This window comes from Genypterus blacodes, unplaced genomic scaffold (assembly GCF_046128005.1).
Source record: "Genypterus blacodes isolate CSIRO-AG114 ecotype Tasmania unplaced genomic scaffold, CSIRO-AGI_Gbla_v1 ptg000112l_1, whole genome shotgun sequence".
Classification (NCBI taxonomy): Eukaryota; Metazoa; Chordata; class Actinopteri; order Ophidiiformes; family Ophidiidae; genus Genypterus; species Genypterus blacodes.
Window position 1 is genome coordinate 1,712,873 of NW_027466916.1, and position 17,264 is coordinate 1,730,136.

Consider the following 17,264-nt stretch of genomic DNA (forward strand, 5'->3'; position numbering starts at 1 on the left):
CAGTTCACAAGTAAAATAGGACAAAACAGCATTTAATATTTATATTATCATCCCTATAAATATAAAGTCATGGGTTTCCCCCCCTAAGTAAGGATGTTTCCTGTACTTTGAGTCGGTTGGACTTGCAAGCTCTCTGAGACGAGACCTTTGTCCGTCGCTCGTCCAGGCTGAGGGACCTAGAGGCCTAATAAGGACTAAACTGATAGAAACGGTTGAACTTTAAGGGGAAAAACAGGCGCGACATCTTCATACATCTAACAACTGAGACTGACCCCGCAGCGCCCCCCTGAGTCACGGTGACCAACGCACAACTCTAGATGACATCAAAGCAACAAAGTGACGCCTCGGCTACAATATCTGCAATTAAAGTGTGTGTGTGCAAAGTTGGAAGATTGTCAACTGCTGGTTTCCCCGCAAGAAGCTCGTCTAAGGCTGAGGGCCAATCATCGTTTTAGGGGTCCTTTAAACCAATTTGCTGGCGGGACGGAGAAAGATCTGAAAGCATTTAGAAAGACTTTAACTGGCTGCGTATCCAAGCAACCTGTCGCTCCACTGTACGACACAGTGCAGACCAGGACCACAGTAAGCACCAACATTCCCTATAAAGCAGGAGTGTCTGCTGTTCCTAAACGTCTCACACACACGCTTACAGGCAGGCAAGAAAGACATCAGATCAGACACACAGAGGTCATCAAAAATGTAAACGTTTTACATGAATAAAAAAAATCAGCCCACCAGTCATGAGCTCGACATACAGTAGAAATAGCTGGCCTTATAAAAATATAGTGATTTTGTTTCAGTTCTTGGGAAGCATTCAGAGGGTGAGGAGGTCGGGAGGGGAGGTGGGTGTGGCTGAAGAAGCGTGGTGGGACCAGACGTGTCTATGAGGGGACGGGCCGATGGAGGGGACGGGATGACGGAGGGGACGGACTGATGGAGGGGACGGGCTGACGAAGAGGACAGGCTGATGAAGGGGACGGGCTGATGAAGGGGACGGGCTGATGGAGGGGACGGGCCAATGGAGGGGACGGACTGATGGAGGGGACGGGCTGACGAAGAGGACAGGCTGATGAAGGGGACGGGCCGATGGAGGGGACGGGCCAATGGAGGGGACGGACTGATGGAGCGGACAGGCTGACGAAGAGGACAGGCTGATGAAGGGGACGGGCTGATGAAGGGGACGGGCTGACGGAGGGGACGGGCCGATGGAGGGGACTGGCTGACGAAGAGGACAGGCTGATGAAGGGGACGGGCTGACGAAGAGGACAGGCTGATGAAGGGGACGGGCTGATGGAGGGGACGGACTGATGGAGGGGACGGGCTGACGAAGAGGACAGGCTGATGAAGGGGACGGGCTGATGGAGGGGATGGGCTGATGGAGGGGACGGACTGATGGAGGGGACGGGCTGACGAAGAGGACAGGCTGATGAAGGGGACGGGCTGATGGAGGGGACGGGCTGTCGGAGGGGACGGACTGATGGAGGGGACGGGCTGACGAAGAGGACAGGCTGATGAAGGGGACGGGCTGATGGAGGGGACGGGCTGACGGAGGGTGGGTGGAGGAAGGGAAGCCCCACAGTGACAGACTGGCCCTCTCAGTGCCGGCTGTGGTGACAGTGAGCTGCCTTTAGTGGATGTTGAGGTTACGGAAGTAGTCAAACGTGGCTCCCAGCGCCCAGCTCGTCTCCACGTTGTTCACCTTCTTGGCCAGCTAAGATAAGATAAGATAAAGGTTTATTATCCCGAGCAACACAGTGAAGTCATCTCCATTAAATATGCAGATGTAGGTTAACTATTGTGACTTTGTGACATGATGCATGAGTGTGTGCAGTGTGTGTTTGGACTCCCACAGTGTTTGTCCACAGCTGAGCGTCTCACCTGCAGCACAGTGCTGTCCTTGAAGCCAAAGCCCTCCTTTAGCAGACAGGTGATATATGTCATATCCATGCAGAGGAAGGGACTGATAGCACGGTACTTGGTCATCTTGTTGCACACTGAAAACAAAACAAGCCACAGGTTTCAGACATGTGGGCATGACATGACATTAACACGTGTTTCACATGTTAGTGACAGCAGCAGAATACCCTGACTGAGACTTCTTGCTTAATGGATTCAGCTTCTGTAGAATAACAAAAACAGCTTTTCTAGCTTCTATGCTACATGATTAAAAGATGACCTCGCTGTTGTGTTTGGCTGGTTAACTAAGGAGGTATGAGGAGGAGGAGGGCTGAGGGTCAGCACGAGGCTGCGGGTGGGTGGCAGTGATAAACGCACACTGTCTGTGTGTGTGTGTGTGTGTCAGCCCCCAGGTGGTGTGTGGCTGTCAGGTGCCCTCCTGCCTGGGCCAGGCAGACATCGTCAGCTCTCCTGCCAGGCCGGCCTGAGCCCGAGTCGTCCCTCCAGACCACGTGACAGTGTTCTCACAAAACACACACAGCCTTATATAACACACCACCTCCTCCCTACCTGCTATAAATCTGCATCCACATGGACATCACAGGTGTCACATGCCAGATGAGCACGTGTTTGGACCTAAGCAGTGTTTTTGTAAGAGGCTGGTCTCTTCTACATCAGTCTCACCTTCTTTGGCTCTCTTCTTAAAGTCTCTCACTTCCAGAGCACCTCCTCGGCTGCCATCTGCCAGAAAGAAAACAAACAACTTAAATACCTGTTTAGTGTAAAAGATGACAATTTATATGGAAACTCTGCAGGGCGCTCGCTCACCGATGAGGCCCGACTCCACCGCTCTGTCAAAGTAGTAGGAGAAAGCGTAGAAGATGCTGCTGCCCTTCACTTCGTACGGCTGGTGCACGATGCCTTTAATGACTTTCGTCACCTCGTAGTAACACAGTTTGTAGCCGGCGTAGCCTGAGGAGGGACGAGAGAGATAGAGAGAGAGTCAGGAGAAAGACTCCACTGCTACTGAGACATAATGTCAACAACCAGAAGGTGCGTGGAGGAGAAATGGGACAGAAGGCAGCTACAAGGGAGAGCCTGGAACCTCGGTCTGAGGTCAGCCAGAGGTTGAAGCTGGGGGCTCACCAGATAATATACAAGGGAAGCCCCACCATGACTAATTTCACACAGCCCCATGGGACTTGTTGGTTGACTCGAGCCAGCAAAACCATGTGCTGACATGAGCGGCAGTTAGCGCGGCCCTGCTGGGCTGTCTATTTTTACCACATAATTGTGAGCGGTCCGGATCAAACCACTCGTTACACAGAAAAATAACAGCTCAGGGACGAGCCCGGCATCTTTTGGCCGCTGCACTGTGGTATGGGAGTGACTGCCTTATTTGTGAAGTTAACTGACAGTTTTCTTTTCGTTTAAATACACGGTTGACTGCAGGATAATTGTTCGAGAGGGAAGGCAAAGAGCGAGCCGGATGACAAAACATGCGTTTGGTGCCAAGGCGCCAGAAACTCAGATGGAGAATGTTCTCATCTATGTATCGTAATGTACTCTGCCCAGCGCCATAGTTGGGGAAAGGAATGCCAGAGCGAGCGTCCAAGGCAGTGGGAAGCCCATCAAACCTCAGAGCGCTTTAATCTTACCATCTGGAATCCCGCTAACTTTGTAAGTGGTTCCTCCGAAAGTCACATCCTCTCGGAATTTTTTGGGTAAGCAGGAACTTGTGAAGATTTTCCAGTCGAGCCCTGAGAGATGGGAAAGGAGAGAGAGACATGATGTCATCTTCTATTGTACAGACGTAAGATGGAGTAGAGCAGACAGATGAGACGCTCTTTGTACCATCAGATCCTAGAGCACCGAGGGTCGCCAGTCGAGCTGCATACAGGCCATTTCCAAGGTAGCTGCAGGATGGAGACACACACTGCAAATAAGCTTCTGGATGTTGCAAATTATGATCATATCAGCAGATTATGGCTACAGGAAACTGCTGTACCTGTGTGTGTAGAGCTGATAGGAGTTGTTGAACAGGTTGAAGTTGGCGATGTAACTGGTGGGAGCGGAGACGACGGTTCTCTGTTGGGACAAAGGCGGATTTTTAATGTCCTTTTCTCTGCAACTATCGCATATTCAGAGATTTGTTTTTAGCATCTTAAATCCCTTTAATCACCTTTGACTTGGGCAGGAATGTGATCTGCGTGGATCCTCCGCCCAGATCCAGGATGCCGACGGTCCTCCTGGTGTTTGAGTATAAGTGACCTGTGGCAAACAAGCAGATCTCATCCATCAGCACCGCCACAGACAGAGTCACTGTGCATTTACGGGCCAGTTTGTTTCTCTAGCGACCGCACGTCAGATTGATGCATGCTGACAAACACACAGATCTCGGAAAGACCTTTTTGGCTTATGACCGGTGTGTGTTTTTAAAATAAATGTATAGCGCTGGCTAAGCAGTAGAGGAGGAAAGCGTGAGGACATATCGCTTGTTTTTGCAACCAGATTGGGACGAGTGACTCAAGCTCATAACCTCAGACAGGAGACAAGAGTCTTTTCCCTGCCGGGCTTCTGTTTACACTGGAGCCTCAGATATGAGCCTCCTAACCACTAACACCAACATAGCAAAACACAAGCAATGTCTTACCTGTGAGGAAGTTCACTGTGACCCAGGCAAGGACTCCTGAAACAGCACATGGGGGAGGAAGAGGAGGGGGGGGAAGAAGAGGGGAGGGGTCTACATTAGTACAACCCTGACAAGTGATGACTGAAACGTAGAAAGAGCAGCTGAAGTGGAGCACAAAGAGTAATGAGAGAGTGGGAGCGACTCGTCTGGCTCTGATACTGAGGGATCAGAGTCGCTCAAGCGGGACTCGCTGCAGACCAGCCCAGGTCATTAGGACCTAAGTCTCAGATGTGGAGTTATTGGACTGGTAAAGTGGAGGCTAATGAGCGGCACGTGCAGGGGGATGAAACATGAGGCGTCTTTAACGAGGCAGGGCGTGGGGCTGCGGCTCACACACACACAGATTCTAACAGCAGACTCATGACAGCAGACTTGTGTGTGGAGATACTTGCCTTCGTTCGTTCCATTCATGATGGTCACGCTGTTATTCGGCACAAAGAAGGGGGATTCATCAAACACCTCTCTCACCTGTGGAGCAAAGGAGTCACAGTTTCATTACATTCGTCCCTCTCATGATATCATGTTACAGTAAACAACAGCAGATCCAAAGAGCTCTGCTGCTGCTGGGATCCATCCAGACTTCACCAGACCAGCTCTGTGCCTTCTCTCTCTCAGAATGACAGATCGCTGGAACGCTGGCCTGCTTTTAATACTTTAAATGAGAAATATGGTTACTCCACACAACCCCACAACAGCTGTTTTTTGCAACATGATAGCCACCAAACGGGCAGACTTGCCCTCTTTTTTCTGTGACACTTGTAAGCACTTAGTGGTTTCTCATCCCGCGCTTTGGCGGGACGGGTAGAGTTTGTGCCAAAGTGTCTGAGGGCAGCGAGAGAACATGCCTCACCTCCTTCAGAAGAGCGCCGGCCTTGTCTTCAGGCAGCAAGCGCAAACCCGCTGTGGCCTTCAGGACCACCGGCGTTCTCTTCCACTGCTCCTCCGGGACGGTTTTTCTGGCAATCTTCAGCAGCTGCCTGATGGTGTTGCCACCCTGTGGGGAGAACGGCAGTCGATTACAAGCGGCACGATCAATACTAGTGGGAGGATAAAGACGTTTCTCCACCAAAAGGGCCTGTTATTCATAAAGGTCTCTGGCAAAAGTGCTTAGGTCAAGTTGAAGGTAAGTCGGGGTGACAGCATCAGCAGGGTAATTACACAGCATTTACATCAAACGCACCCAACCCAAAGAAAATCCAAGTGGTTTGGTGGTTTGCAGACAAAAGGACAACTCCCTAATCCCTAATGATTGATAATGATGAGGGCTTAGACGTGCGTACGTACCTCCTCAGGGTTGTCTTTATAGGCAGACAGGCCAGGCTTCACTGCATGGTACATCTCATTATCCAGCACCGGCAGCTCCACTGCAGGAGAAGAGAGGAGAGGTGGTCATTGAACAGCTCATAAAGCAACCGGGGCAAAGGGAACAAACCTCAGCTGGTGTAATTGCACAGCGTCGCTCTTTTATAACTGCTGATATTTAGACTGCAGCACTTCATCTACATCCAGACCGAGTTTAAGACTCTCTGCCTCCCTCACTGTTGAGTCAGACGGGCACATTTACACTCCGGCTCGGGCTACTTTTAGATTTAGTATTGCCCTGCATGTTTGCCCTCACACACCACACATTCACACACACTGGATGACCTAACAGTGAACAGAGACAGAGAGGGAGAGGGAGAGGGAGAGAGTGTGTGTCTGACTCACCTGGGTCTTTCTGGATGAACTTGTAAATGTGGATTCTGGTGCCGGTGCTCCCGGCATCGAACATGACCCCGTGGAAGACCCGGCTCAGGTTGACCGGTGTGGAGGCTTCGGGCACCGGCAGGTAAACCTCTGGTCGGCGGTACGGCTCAGGTGCGGGATACACGACCTCGGGCACCGGGTGGAAAGCCCCGGGTATGGGGTGCAGCACCTCGGGCGCCGGGTGGAAGACCTCGGGGATCTCGCGGTACGTCTGCACGTCGGGCTGCTGGGGCTCGGGCTGGACCGCGTTGGGGACTTCGGGCAGGAGGTTCTCGGAGTTGGCGGGGTGCTCCCGGTAGCGGTAGAAGTGGGGGACGTAGCGGTGGTGCCGGTAGTAGGTCGCCTCCGACAGCAGGCTGGAGACCAGGAGCAGCACGGACACGGCGAGGAGATTGGCCATGATGGTTTCGGTGGGTCGGCGGTTCGAGCCCCGAGAGGAGAGTAGAGAGAGCCGGTGGGGTTTGTAGGTGGACGGAAGGTGAGGACAGAAGGAAGGGGAGCCCCGGGTGGATGCTGCTGCTGCTGTTCCGGCTCTGTGTCTGCGCCTGGAGGCCCTGAGATGGAGCAGAGAGGCAGAGTGGATGCGGTGCGTACTCGGGACTGTCCGGTCATCTGTTGACAGTATATAAAGACATAAGGGCTTGGCAGGAGGCCACACCGACTGCAGCCATCAACCAATCCTGTGGCGGTCCATCCCAACTCCTTCATGAGTCCCCCTCCTCCTCCTCCTCCTCCTCTCCCTCCTCCTCCTCATGCTGCTGCTGCTGCTGCTGCTGTGTGAGCTGCACACACTGACTACCTGACTGCCTCTGCCTACCAACTCAACTTTCACTTTTTTCACTGGGATTATTTTGGGCTGTATGTTTTTCCCCTCCTCATCTTTACAGGGGAATCTAGAGCCAAAAATCCCCTTAAGAAAGGAGAAAGGGATATATCAAGACATCAAACCCAGAGAGAAAGTGCAATGGTCCTAAAATATAATTTATGGGTGTGTTTAATTAAAGCTTGCATAGTAACTTGCCCCAGAAATTCCTTCAATCTTCAACTCTTAAGACTTTCACAAGTTCACCCCGATGCTTAAATTTGGCTTTGGACCTAAATTAGCAGTGATGTCACAAAGTTTGTATTTAGCAGTGTAGGTTGAGCGACCGGTGCTCCTCTGTATGTACAGAAAAGCCTCAGCGGTTTGAAATCAGTTAAGCCACCGCAGTAATTGAGATCATTTTGGTCTTAAACTTAAAGAAGAAGTAAGTCGTTTTGGCTTTATTTAAAATGCTATGTCACTTTGTGGGTAAAGCGGTGTCATTACCAGAAGCCTCAAAATGTCATTTCAGACTGCACACTTATGCTTGTAGGTGTAAAAGACGCCATGCTGTTTTGTTTTGCAGGACCGGCAGTCAGATCATTCTCAGCAGTTGCAAAGAATGACTTGTTGGCTATAAATCTGCCTTAAATCCCCGCATGAATTACCACATTATATTCTCCCCTTTCACCAACCCTACAGACGTGCAAATGCAACCTGCACTCCAGCTGGCATAAAAGTTAAAAGAATGTTAGCCATCATCTCACTCCCACTCATCCCTGTGTTAACCACAGGCTTTCCAAGGGAAAAATATTTGAGCAGCAAGGCACGTTTCACGAGAGAATGCATGAAAAGCATGAGTGGCTGTTTCTTCCATTTAGGTGGGTGGCTGCATGACCTCTTTAGCCATGATGGAGTGTATCACCATTGCTTTTCCCATGTCATGTTTGCAATGAGGGAAGCATGTAGAGGCACGGAGGATGGAGGATTTCCCCCTGGAGATGGAGCGCAGACACACTGCAACCTTACACGAACTGAGATTCCTACTGTGATGTGATATTCTTCACCCATTTTGTCTCAACAGAAACAGCACAGAGAAGCAAAGGAGGCAGGGAGCTCTGGCACCGGCGGGTGACCTGACCCTTTCCCCACCCTGACCAAACATACACTTATAATATCAATCAGGCTGTTTCATGTCATGGCGTGGGTGCTGCCGGGTCAGGAGGATGAAGAGAGGGCAGAGGTCCTGCAGACGGGCACAAGAGCGTGCAGGGCGGAAGTCCACAGAGAGGACAATGTGGGGAGGGTGGGGTTTGGCACCAGTGTTCACCGATCATGCCATTCCACTCCCAGGACACTCCACTGTGCAAAGCACTGTTCCAACACTGTAATTTGGACTAAAAATATTGGACTTTCTTCCCTCCTTACTTTTTTTCTAAATACTGTGGCTACTTTTTTCAATCCTGTGGCTCACCAGAATGGTCGTTTGCCCCTATCAAAGCGTGCATGTGCAGGACCTCTCACTGACTTACTGCCCATAGCTGTCCTGGTTGCCATGAGACCACTGTGATAAAGTGACTGATAAAACCCGGGCAAAGAACATGTGCTGTTAAAATACTGGAGGCCATGTTATCTAATGTTTTCATTTGTTTTCATTCATTCAACAATTTTCTGGTATTTTCCTGCAGTTGGAGCGATCTTCCATCACATTCTGCAGTTATTGGGACAGATATTAATATACTGACATGAATCCTTTTGTGTTTTGACAGCTGTAAGCCGACTCTGATGCTGCTGCCACCGTGAGTCACAGATGTTTCAGCTTGTAGTACATGTTGCCATCATAACATGACGCAATGAGATGAGTTGTTCTCCAATTACGTTTCCTATTCATTTAGATTTTAAAGCAGCAAGAATGACTGAATAACCTGCAATCAACTTGATAAAACAATGGCGACTGGTTTCCACATGATGTTAGGATGTCATGTAACTCTGCACTGCATGTGTGTGTGTGTGTGTCAGGCTGGGCTTTATAACGTGACGCAGCAGATTACAAATACAGACAGCGGCAGTTTCAACACAAGGTTTGGAATTTTGATGCAAGCTAACAGAACCCGTAAAGCAGAAGAAGGGACCCCTGGTTTGTAATCTACACTTTGCAGTGTGTCATTAATATGCTGCAGTGTTACCCTCAGGAATGCCATGTTTGTGGGTGTCCTACCCCAAGAAGTCCATTGAAGAGACCCAAACCTTGTCATTACAATTCCAATGATAATGACAGCTTTGAAAGGCTGAGGGTTATTTCAGTTTTCTCTCCTCACTGTCATAGCAATTACCTTTAAATTTAGTCCTCAAACTCTGTTCATGATGCCAGAGCAATGAGCGACCCTATATGATGTAGTTTACAGTAACTACACCCAACGCTTTGCAATATCTGCGTTGTCGTTATTTTTATGTCTGATACATAATCTCTGCTGGACGTTGTCTGGTTACTGCTGTAAAATGAACATGATGATGGAGGGCGTTTGGTGGTTTCGGAGCTGGAATTATGACCTGCACTAACTTAACATTGTGTCTTTTGGATTAGCATGTTTGGAAATGTAAGCCAACTGCAGTTATGTTAATCTTAGTGGTTTTCCCATAACTTTGGAAAAAAAACAAAACAGCTGCGCGGGATGGGAGCGAACAACACATAGTTCTTTTCAGGACAACATGGACAATACTGTTGTCAGGAGCCAAATGTACCTCATGTCATCATGTGGGAGGAGATCATGTGCAAACAGATCTTGTTTGATAGAGCCCAGCTTGTGAAGACCATAATTACAAGCCAAGTGACAAATATACAGCCATCCTGTGTCAGTCTAGAGTCTAGATGTTCAGCGCAACAGATATTTAAATGCTGTAATAACATCCCACATTGGCTGACATATGTAAAGGGGTTTATTTTGAGAACTGATAGGCTTCTGTCTCCTGTCACTGGAAGTCACTTTTGCTTTCACGGGCTACACATGTCTTACAGGGCTGGTTACGCTTTTTGTTGTCATTCGAAATAGCTTCCAAACACAGAATCCCAATCTGAATGTCACCGACATCACCTTGTAAACAGCCAGAATAAAGCCTGGAGCGTGCTGGAAAAAGCAAGTTGTTAAGAAGACAATAGAAGAGCAGAGCAATGAGCAGGTTGGGCAGCGGAGGGGGAATACAAGATGGAAGCAGTAAACAAAAGAGGCTCGTGGTGCACAAGGAACACAATTGTGCACTTTTAAAATGATACATTGGATAGAAATCTGCAATGTCACATGTGTCATAAAGTAAAACTGACTGTAAACTATGAAACTAAACTTTCCCTCACCAGCAGCGGTTGGAGAAACTCGGGGTGGTTGGGTTGTTGCTTCAGCTGGGCGCCCAAACAAAACTTCAATCACAGCTCTGAAACAAACACAGCCAAAGCAAACAGTCACATTACTTTACAAGATAAGTATACATATGTGCATACCACAACAATTTTCCTGAAAGAGATTAAATCTATTTTGACCTACAATTTAAGTCCAAAATTCAGTTTAGGTCAGATATGTCAGCAGACTTCTACACAACAGCGTTTCGTGAATTAACACGACATCATGATATTTGATAAGGATCCAGCCAATAACACAAACTTAGAGCCTCCACACTCCGCACTCCAGCTGATTGTGTCCCTGTGAAGGAGCAGTGGTGACATCTGACCTCTTCCTTGGTTACAGTGTCCATGGCGACTGCACCAAACAAGAGCTTTGGTCGCCACACTTGAAGCGCTTGGAGTCATTAGTCTGTAACAGCACTTAGTGTTTCAGACATACCTGCAGTGATGCCGAAGAAGAAACCTGTGAAGGTAAAGAAGGCGAAAGGCGGGTAAGTAAGTGCGCATGTGTGTGTAGTTCATATATGTTTACTTTACTTTGGCTTTTACGCGATTGTGTTTGTGTGCAGGAAAGCGAAAAAGGACGGCAAGCAGGAAGCCAAAAGCGACAAGGAGAGCGATGTGGAGAAGGTGAAGGCGCACGCGGCGCTATGGGAGGCCAAGCTGCGCGTGACCGACCTGTCGCGCACGCAGTACCGCGAGACATGCTACAAGCTGGCGCGCGCCAACGAGGACATGAGCAACGAGCGGCGGCGCGCGGAGCGAGACGCGCTGGACATGATCCGCCTGCTGCACCAGCAAGACGCCGAGAAGGAGGAGAAGGTAGAGCCGCATAAAGGGCCCCGGAGAGCCGCATAAAGGGCTCCAGAGAGCCGCGTTCATGAGCTCACACCGGCCCCGGAATGACACAAGATAACAACTCCCTCCATGTGGATGCTCTTTTCCTAAACGCAGCGTGTGTCAACAGCAAAAACATGTTAGAGAATGTGACGTCATCTACAGTACATTTCATCTTTATGGTATCTTTGTTGGTTGTATGTGTTTGTGTAATTGTTATATACATCTGTTGCAAATATACTTCATGTTGAATGGCGTTTATGTAACGAATGACACATAGGAAAACACATAAAGCATGTTTGGTTTGTTTACAAGGCATTAGTCACGCTGCCTAGAAATGGACTTTCCATACAAGAGAACCATTTACACCACATACACATATATGTTTAACATAGGGCTTCACACACTGTTTATCTCCATACAGTGTGTGAGACGATCTTTATTTAAGCTTTAGTTCACATGTAACCTCTATGTTGGTTACCATGTGATCTGGTCGATGTTTATAAATAGTATACAGAATCTTTTGACAATCTGTAAAAGTTTTGATACAAGGCTAAATATGCTAAACTAATATTAACACAAGTTTCACAAAGGAAAGATTTATTATAGGGCTTTTGTAAAGTTATAGCTGTTCCTAATAAACTGGTAACTCTACAGATGAAAACAGTCTGTAATGCTGCGTCTCTCTCTCTCTCTCTCTCTCTCTCTCTCTCTCTCTCTCTCTCTCTCTCTCGCTCTCTCTCAGATATCGAGCCTGCTGGAGCAGCTCAGAAGACAAGAGGCTCATGCACGTGAACAGCAAAAGAAACTGGTGAGTTCATAGAACACAAAGCCACAAGATACGAAACTCGATACCCCATCGCCACAAAACATGTACAATCCGTGTTATTTCCACAATAACCCCGCCGCTGGCACTGTCCAACGCTACATTACTGTCATTTAGTGGGCGTCATGTGTCAACAGAGAAACTTGCATTAAACATACAGCATCTCAGAAATGCACTGTGCTGTATGTAAATAGCTGTGTGTTCCGTGTAATTACGCTGACAGTCGTTGCATAAGAAAACAACAACCAAACAAAGCAGCCATAAAACAAAAAAACAATCCCGCACATTCCAAGTCACATGCTCTGAAATTATTTTAATCCTTGTCAGCGGCTGCCGATGAAAAAGTTCAATTTAAAAGGGTTTAGTTTGGGGAAAAGACAGTGTTAACAACTCCTCACATATCATCGATCTTTACTCCACAATACCAGCTGAGGTTGCGTAACGTTAGAGCAAAGGAGCTTCTCTGGATGGGGTCACCGTTGTGATGGAGCATCAAACTGACATCACGGTGTTGGTGTGGCTTAACGAAGCTAAAGCGTGCGAAATATTTCTGCTGCAGTTGCAAACAGCTGTTTTCCAGCTCCCAGCTCTCTTACTTCATGCTGGTAAAAATGAGACCAATAAGCTTCTGAAGAACAAAAAAAAAAGGAGGCACGGTCTGGACCGACTTGAAACGTCCCTATTTTAGACACGTATGGAGCCGTCACATATGTCCACGCTGGGAAACGTATTGTTGTGGTTGAGTCTAAAGACGGACTCGGGCTAAAACGCTCTTTTCCCATCGCGAGGTGTTAAAACGGTTCAACTCTGGAAATGTGTCTTAGCTAATGGAAAGAGCTTCATCAAAGGCACTTAAGAGGGACGCGAGTGTCCTGGCTTTTGTCTGAAGGAGCGAGACGTGATCACACTCCTTAACTGCTGAGAGAGTCGCTCACTTATTCCATAGAGAGAAACAAAAAAGACTTGCAGGCAAAACTAATTACTTCGTTAAAGATACTTCTCTGGAAAGGGACGGAGCAGACGAGATACCACAAACCCCTGAGCGTTGTGTACATATACGGCATCAGGGGTACATTTAGGTTGTAGCTGAACATATGCAGAGTTATCTGAAGAATAACAATTGGGCCTAGAGTTGTAATCAGATGGTCAATAACCTCTCATTTAGTCGTCATGTACATGTATGCGGGTGAATGTTTTGCTTGTCTCTCATGATTTTGGTCACTTTGTCACATTTTTGCTCAGATGGGTGTATCCACAGTAGCGTTTCCCTCCGTCTTGAGGTATTGAGCCTGACTGATCTGTACTTAAGTTGGGCTGGGTTGTAAAAGAGTTTGACCCATGTGAACTCCCTGACAGAATCCTTCTTCCCAAGCTACACAAGCTGCTCTCAGTCCCTGGGAACGTCTCAGAGGGGAGAAGCGGGTGCTGTTTCACAGCGTCGGCGTGCATTAATCACACCCGATATCTCTCATAAGGCTCCATTCTTTCATGTGTGTGTGTGTGTAACCGCGTTGATTCTGCCCCGGCGACAGGTTGAAGATTACACGCTTCGAATCTCCGAGCTGGAAGACAAGTTCAAGAGGAGATCCAGCGAGTTTGACTCCATCGAAGAGGAGAAGAGGAAGATTAGAGAGTTTCAGAAGAGGAAAGCCCAACTGGAGGAAGAGCTGAGAAACGTGAGAAGAGAAGAGATTGGTTCCTGTATAGAATAATGGCTGTTCTGAGTGTAATAACTGTGATCTTCTGTGTTTGCTAGATTAAAGAAAACATGCAGATCGCAGACAAGAAGCACAGGCAGACCCTGAACGCCATCGAGTACAGATTCTTCACCGAGAAGGTAAGGGGGGTCAGATCGGCAGTGTGGGGGGTTGAAGCGTCCCCCCGGTCCGATCCTCCCAGGTGGAACAGTGAGCGGGTTTGTCTTTGCCCCGCAGGCTCGTCTGGAGAGTGAAGCGGAGCAGAGGGTCGGCCTGCTGTCGGCCCGGGCCCACACTGAGGCCATTCTGTGAGTGTGTTTCCACCGGCCCATTACAAACCAAATCTGTAGCCTCCCAAACTACAAATAACTGCTGCTGCTGCCGTGCGTGTGGAAAACGAACAAATGCTTGTTTCCGTTACCGCAATGGTTTGTCCCGTTCTGTCCCATCCTGTCCTGTCTGACATGGCCAACCATCACATACGAAGCCGTCCCAGAATGGCTGACAGAGAGGCGGATACACTAAAGCGCGCGTGGAGGAGCTTAGTTTGTTAGTGTAAAGGCCGGACGGTATATAGTTCGCCTCTGCAGTGTTTAGTTTCTCCTTTTAACAGCCTGTAACATGTTGACGTTGATGCTGGTGTGGTCCTGCTGATTCTGCCTCATCGCCAGTCATTAAGTTTGAATGTGGCTGGGGGGCAAAATGTCTAATTGTAGCATTTATGAAATCAGAAGTCTTAGCACAGGAGAACGTTTAAAGCCCAAAGTTTCATTTTTTGTACCCAAATCTCTGCAGGCAGCTGGACGACGCGTCACGCTGCGTCTTCAAGGAGAACGTGCGTCTGAACGAGGCGCTGGGCTACCACACGAGGGAGGGCGAGGACCTGCAGAGGGAGTCCAGGTCGCTGGCCGAGGAAAACGTCTCCCTGGCACTGAACAAGGTACACGTGAACCCAGAGGACAGCAAACAGCGCCGCTACTATTCGCCCGCCCGTCCGTCTCTTGGATGGGGAGCATTCATCTCTAAAAACGTCCATCCCGGCCCGGTTTGAGTTATGAAGCACTTGTCAGATGTGAGAACATATTTCAGGTGGTTTTTTCCCCCCGTGTTGTTTACTGGAGCTGACCCTGTGTATTTTACTTGTGGTCCCTCTCCCCCCCTCCACCTGCCGACTACCAGCCAGCCTCTCAGCGGTCGGCGGTTGTGGCCAGTTTCCACTGGTGTACGGGTTAAGATTCAGCGGCTTCCACCTTCGCTGCTTTCAGGCACCAAATCTTTAAGGCAAATAAATAGCGGGCATGTTAATCCTGCGCCTCATGATGGCGGTAAAGCAAGGAAGAGCCGTAAAGCCGTTTAGCCAATCACAGAGTCATTACTGATTCCAGAGTTTCCACAGTGAGCCTGATATACGGCTTTTCTGTTTCCTCTCCTAGGAGGCTCATGAGATAAGGATGAAGAAGAACGCAGCCCAGATGAAGGCCCAGAGCAGGGAGCTGTCTGAGATGAAGTCCAAGGTGGCGAGGCTGGAGGAGGCCCTGGAGGTGAAGGTGGCCGAGCTGGAGCGGGAGAAGGGCGACACCCGGCACCGGGCGCTGGTCCGCACGCAGGCCGGACACGCCGAGCTGGAGAGGATGCGTAAAGTGCTGAGCGTGTACGAGAGGGAGATGGCTCGCGTCCGGCAGCTGGCGGAGAACATCGTGGAGCAGCGCACGGAGCTGGAGCTGTTCTTCCACGACGCCCTGTTCCAGGTGAGGCGGGAGGTGGCGGCGAGCAGGCTGCAGTACAGAGAGGAGGCGCTGCAGGCGTATCACCGGAGGATGAGGGAGGCCACGGCGGGAAAGACCAAGTTCCCGCAAATCCGCACTTTCCGCAAAAGCTCCCACAGCACCAACTGTGTCTACTCCGACCTGGAGGAGGCAGAGAGGTGGTAGGTTCTCAGCCCATCACTTCCACGACTTAGATCTGTGTCTGATCTTATTGAAGAGGTTTAACTCATCGTGTCGTCCGTCTCTGTCAGGTCTCATGTGCAAGGCGACAAGGTGGAAGTGTCCGACCTGTCGTGGGAGCAGAAGGAGAAAGTGCTCAGGCTTCTCTTCGCCAAAATGAACGGACAGACAGCGAGGTACAGTGAAGGCATCGTGTCACACCCCTCTTTGCTTCATCGCTCGCCGTCATCACTTTGTATCGGCGTCCATGTTGAATCTCTGAAATGAAGTTAATACTCAATACTTGATGATCACAGAGCGGCGATACAGAGCGGCGATACAGAGCGGCGGCTCGGCCTGAACCTCTGGTGACTCCTCCCTCTTTTTAATGCTTTAGAGTATACCATAAAAACATCAGTTAGGCTTCAACCAATTTTCTTTTCCGTCCAACTGCTTTGAAAAAAAATAAAGAAAAAATAAAAAAAAAGATGAAGAAAGAGTCTGGGCACAATAGTAAAAATAGTCCCAGCCACAGAGTCGTGTGCTTGGAAACAAACATATGGTCACGTCGATTTGCTCTCAGCCTATTGGCCCTCCTTCACGTGCACTTGGGGTTTATTTTGTTTCTTTGAACGCCTGTGGTGGAGGAGCAGCTGCTAACATGATTCCCAGAGCGGAGTGTGCAGGGGATCAGCATGGGGGTGAGGCAGGGCCGAGCAGATGTATATTCATGTTCACAGCGGTCTGGCACCTAGTCCGGCAGAATAACACACAACATTTGGCGACTCCGGAGCGTCGAGTTCTGCAGCGCCGGGGTCCGTGTGCTGCGCGCTGACCCGGAGTAACCCCCCCGCACTCCGCACACACACCAGCGTGTCAAAAACGCCTCATTTCAATACGACGTACAGCTCTTAACTGCAACTCTGCATTTCTGCTCCCCCTGATAGGAAAGCCAGCCAACCTTTGGCTTTGTCTGCCTCCTGTGAAAGGAAGAAGCACACTGAGAGTGACGCTGCTCGGTAAGCCAGCGGAGGAATGCATGAGAATACAAATTTGATCTGGTCCTTGTAATTATGAGCGCTGCAGATTTACTGCTCCCTCACTGCATGTTTAGCTGAGACAACATGTGGCAGAGAGAACATGATGGCGCGTAGATGATTTATCAGACGGTGCATAATGATGATGAGTGTCTTCCAGAAGCACAGACAAGTCGTCCCCAGCGACCTTCATCACCCAGGCGCCTCCGTGCATCCAGCCCTCCAACCCAAACAGCCTGCCGGATATACACACCACATGACCTCAGTCTGGCACCGGATGCTTCCGTGGCACCGGGCGCTCTGGTGGAACCGGGCGCTGCTGCTCTCCAACTTTTTCCCAGAACGCCAATTATGTTTATATTAGAGTGTTAAGATGTTTGTGAAAATCTCTCTAACATACACACACACACAC

General features: G+C 49.3%; 2 protein-coding genes across 2 annotated transcripts; one reads left to right on the forward strand and one right to left on the reverse strand.

Annotated features, from left to right (window-relative positions):
* Positions 1–1,627: 1,627 nt before the first annotated feature.
* entpd5a (ectonucleoside triphosphate diphosphohydrolase 5a) lies at positions 1,628–7,042 on the reverse strand. Its single transcript, XM_076161532.1, has 14 exons — positions 6,993–7,042; positions 6,296–6,888; positions 5,873–5,952; positions 5,439–5,582; positions 4,981–5,056; positions 4,550–4,585; positions 4,079–4,167; positions 3,905–3,984; positions 3,751–3,812; positions 3,555–3,656; positions 2,725–2,868; positions 2,581–2,637; positions 1,879–1,994; positions 1,628–1,711 (listed from the first exon to the last, which is right to left on the reverse strand). Exons 1-14 carry the CDS (start codon positions 7,040–7,042, stop codon positions 1,628–1,630), a joined length of 1,713 nt encoding a protein of 570 aa, XP_076017647.1.
* Positions 7,043–10,977: 3,935 nt separating this feature from the next.
* On the forward strand, positions 10,978–17,112 carry LOC143009711 (basal body-orientation factor 1-like). Its single transcript, XM_076161787.1, has 12 exons — positions 10,978–11,021; positions 11,100–11,352; positions 12,113–12,178; positions 13,726–13,869; positions 13,950–14,030; positions 14,128–14,198; positions 14,686–14,830; positions 15,074–15,100; positions 15,327–15,817; positions 15,908–16,012; positions 16,763–16,834; positions 17,013–17,112. The coding sequence occupies exons 1-12, from the start codon at positions 10,978–10,980 to the stop codon at positions 17,110–17,112; spliced, it is 1,599 nt and encodes a 532-aa protein (XP_076017902.1).
* Positions 17,113–17,264: the final 152 nt, after the last annotated feature.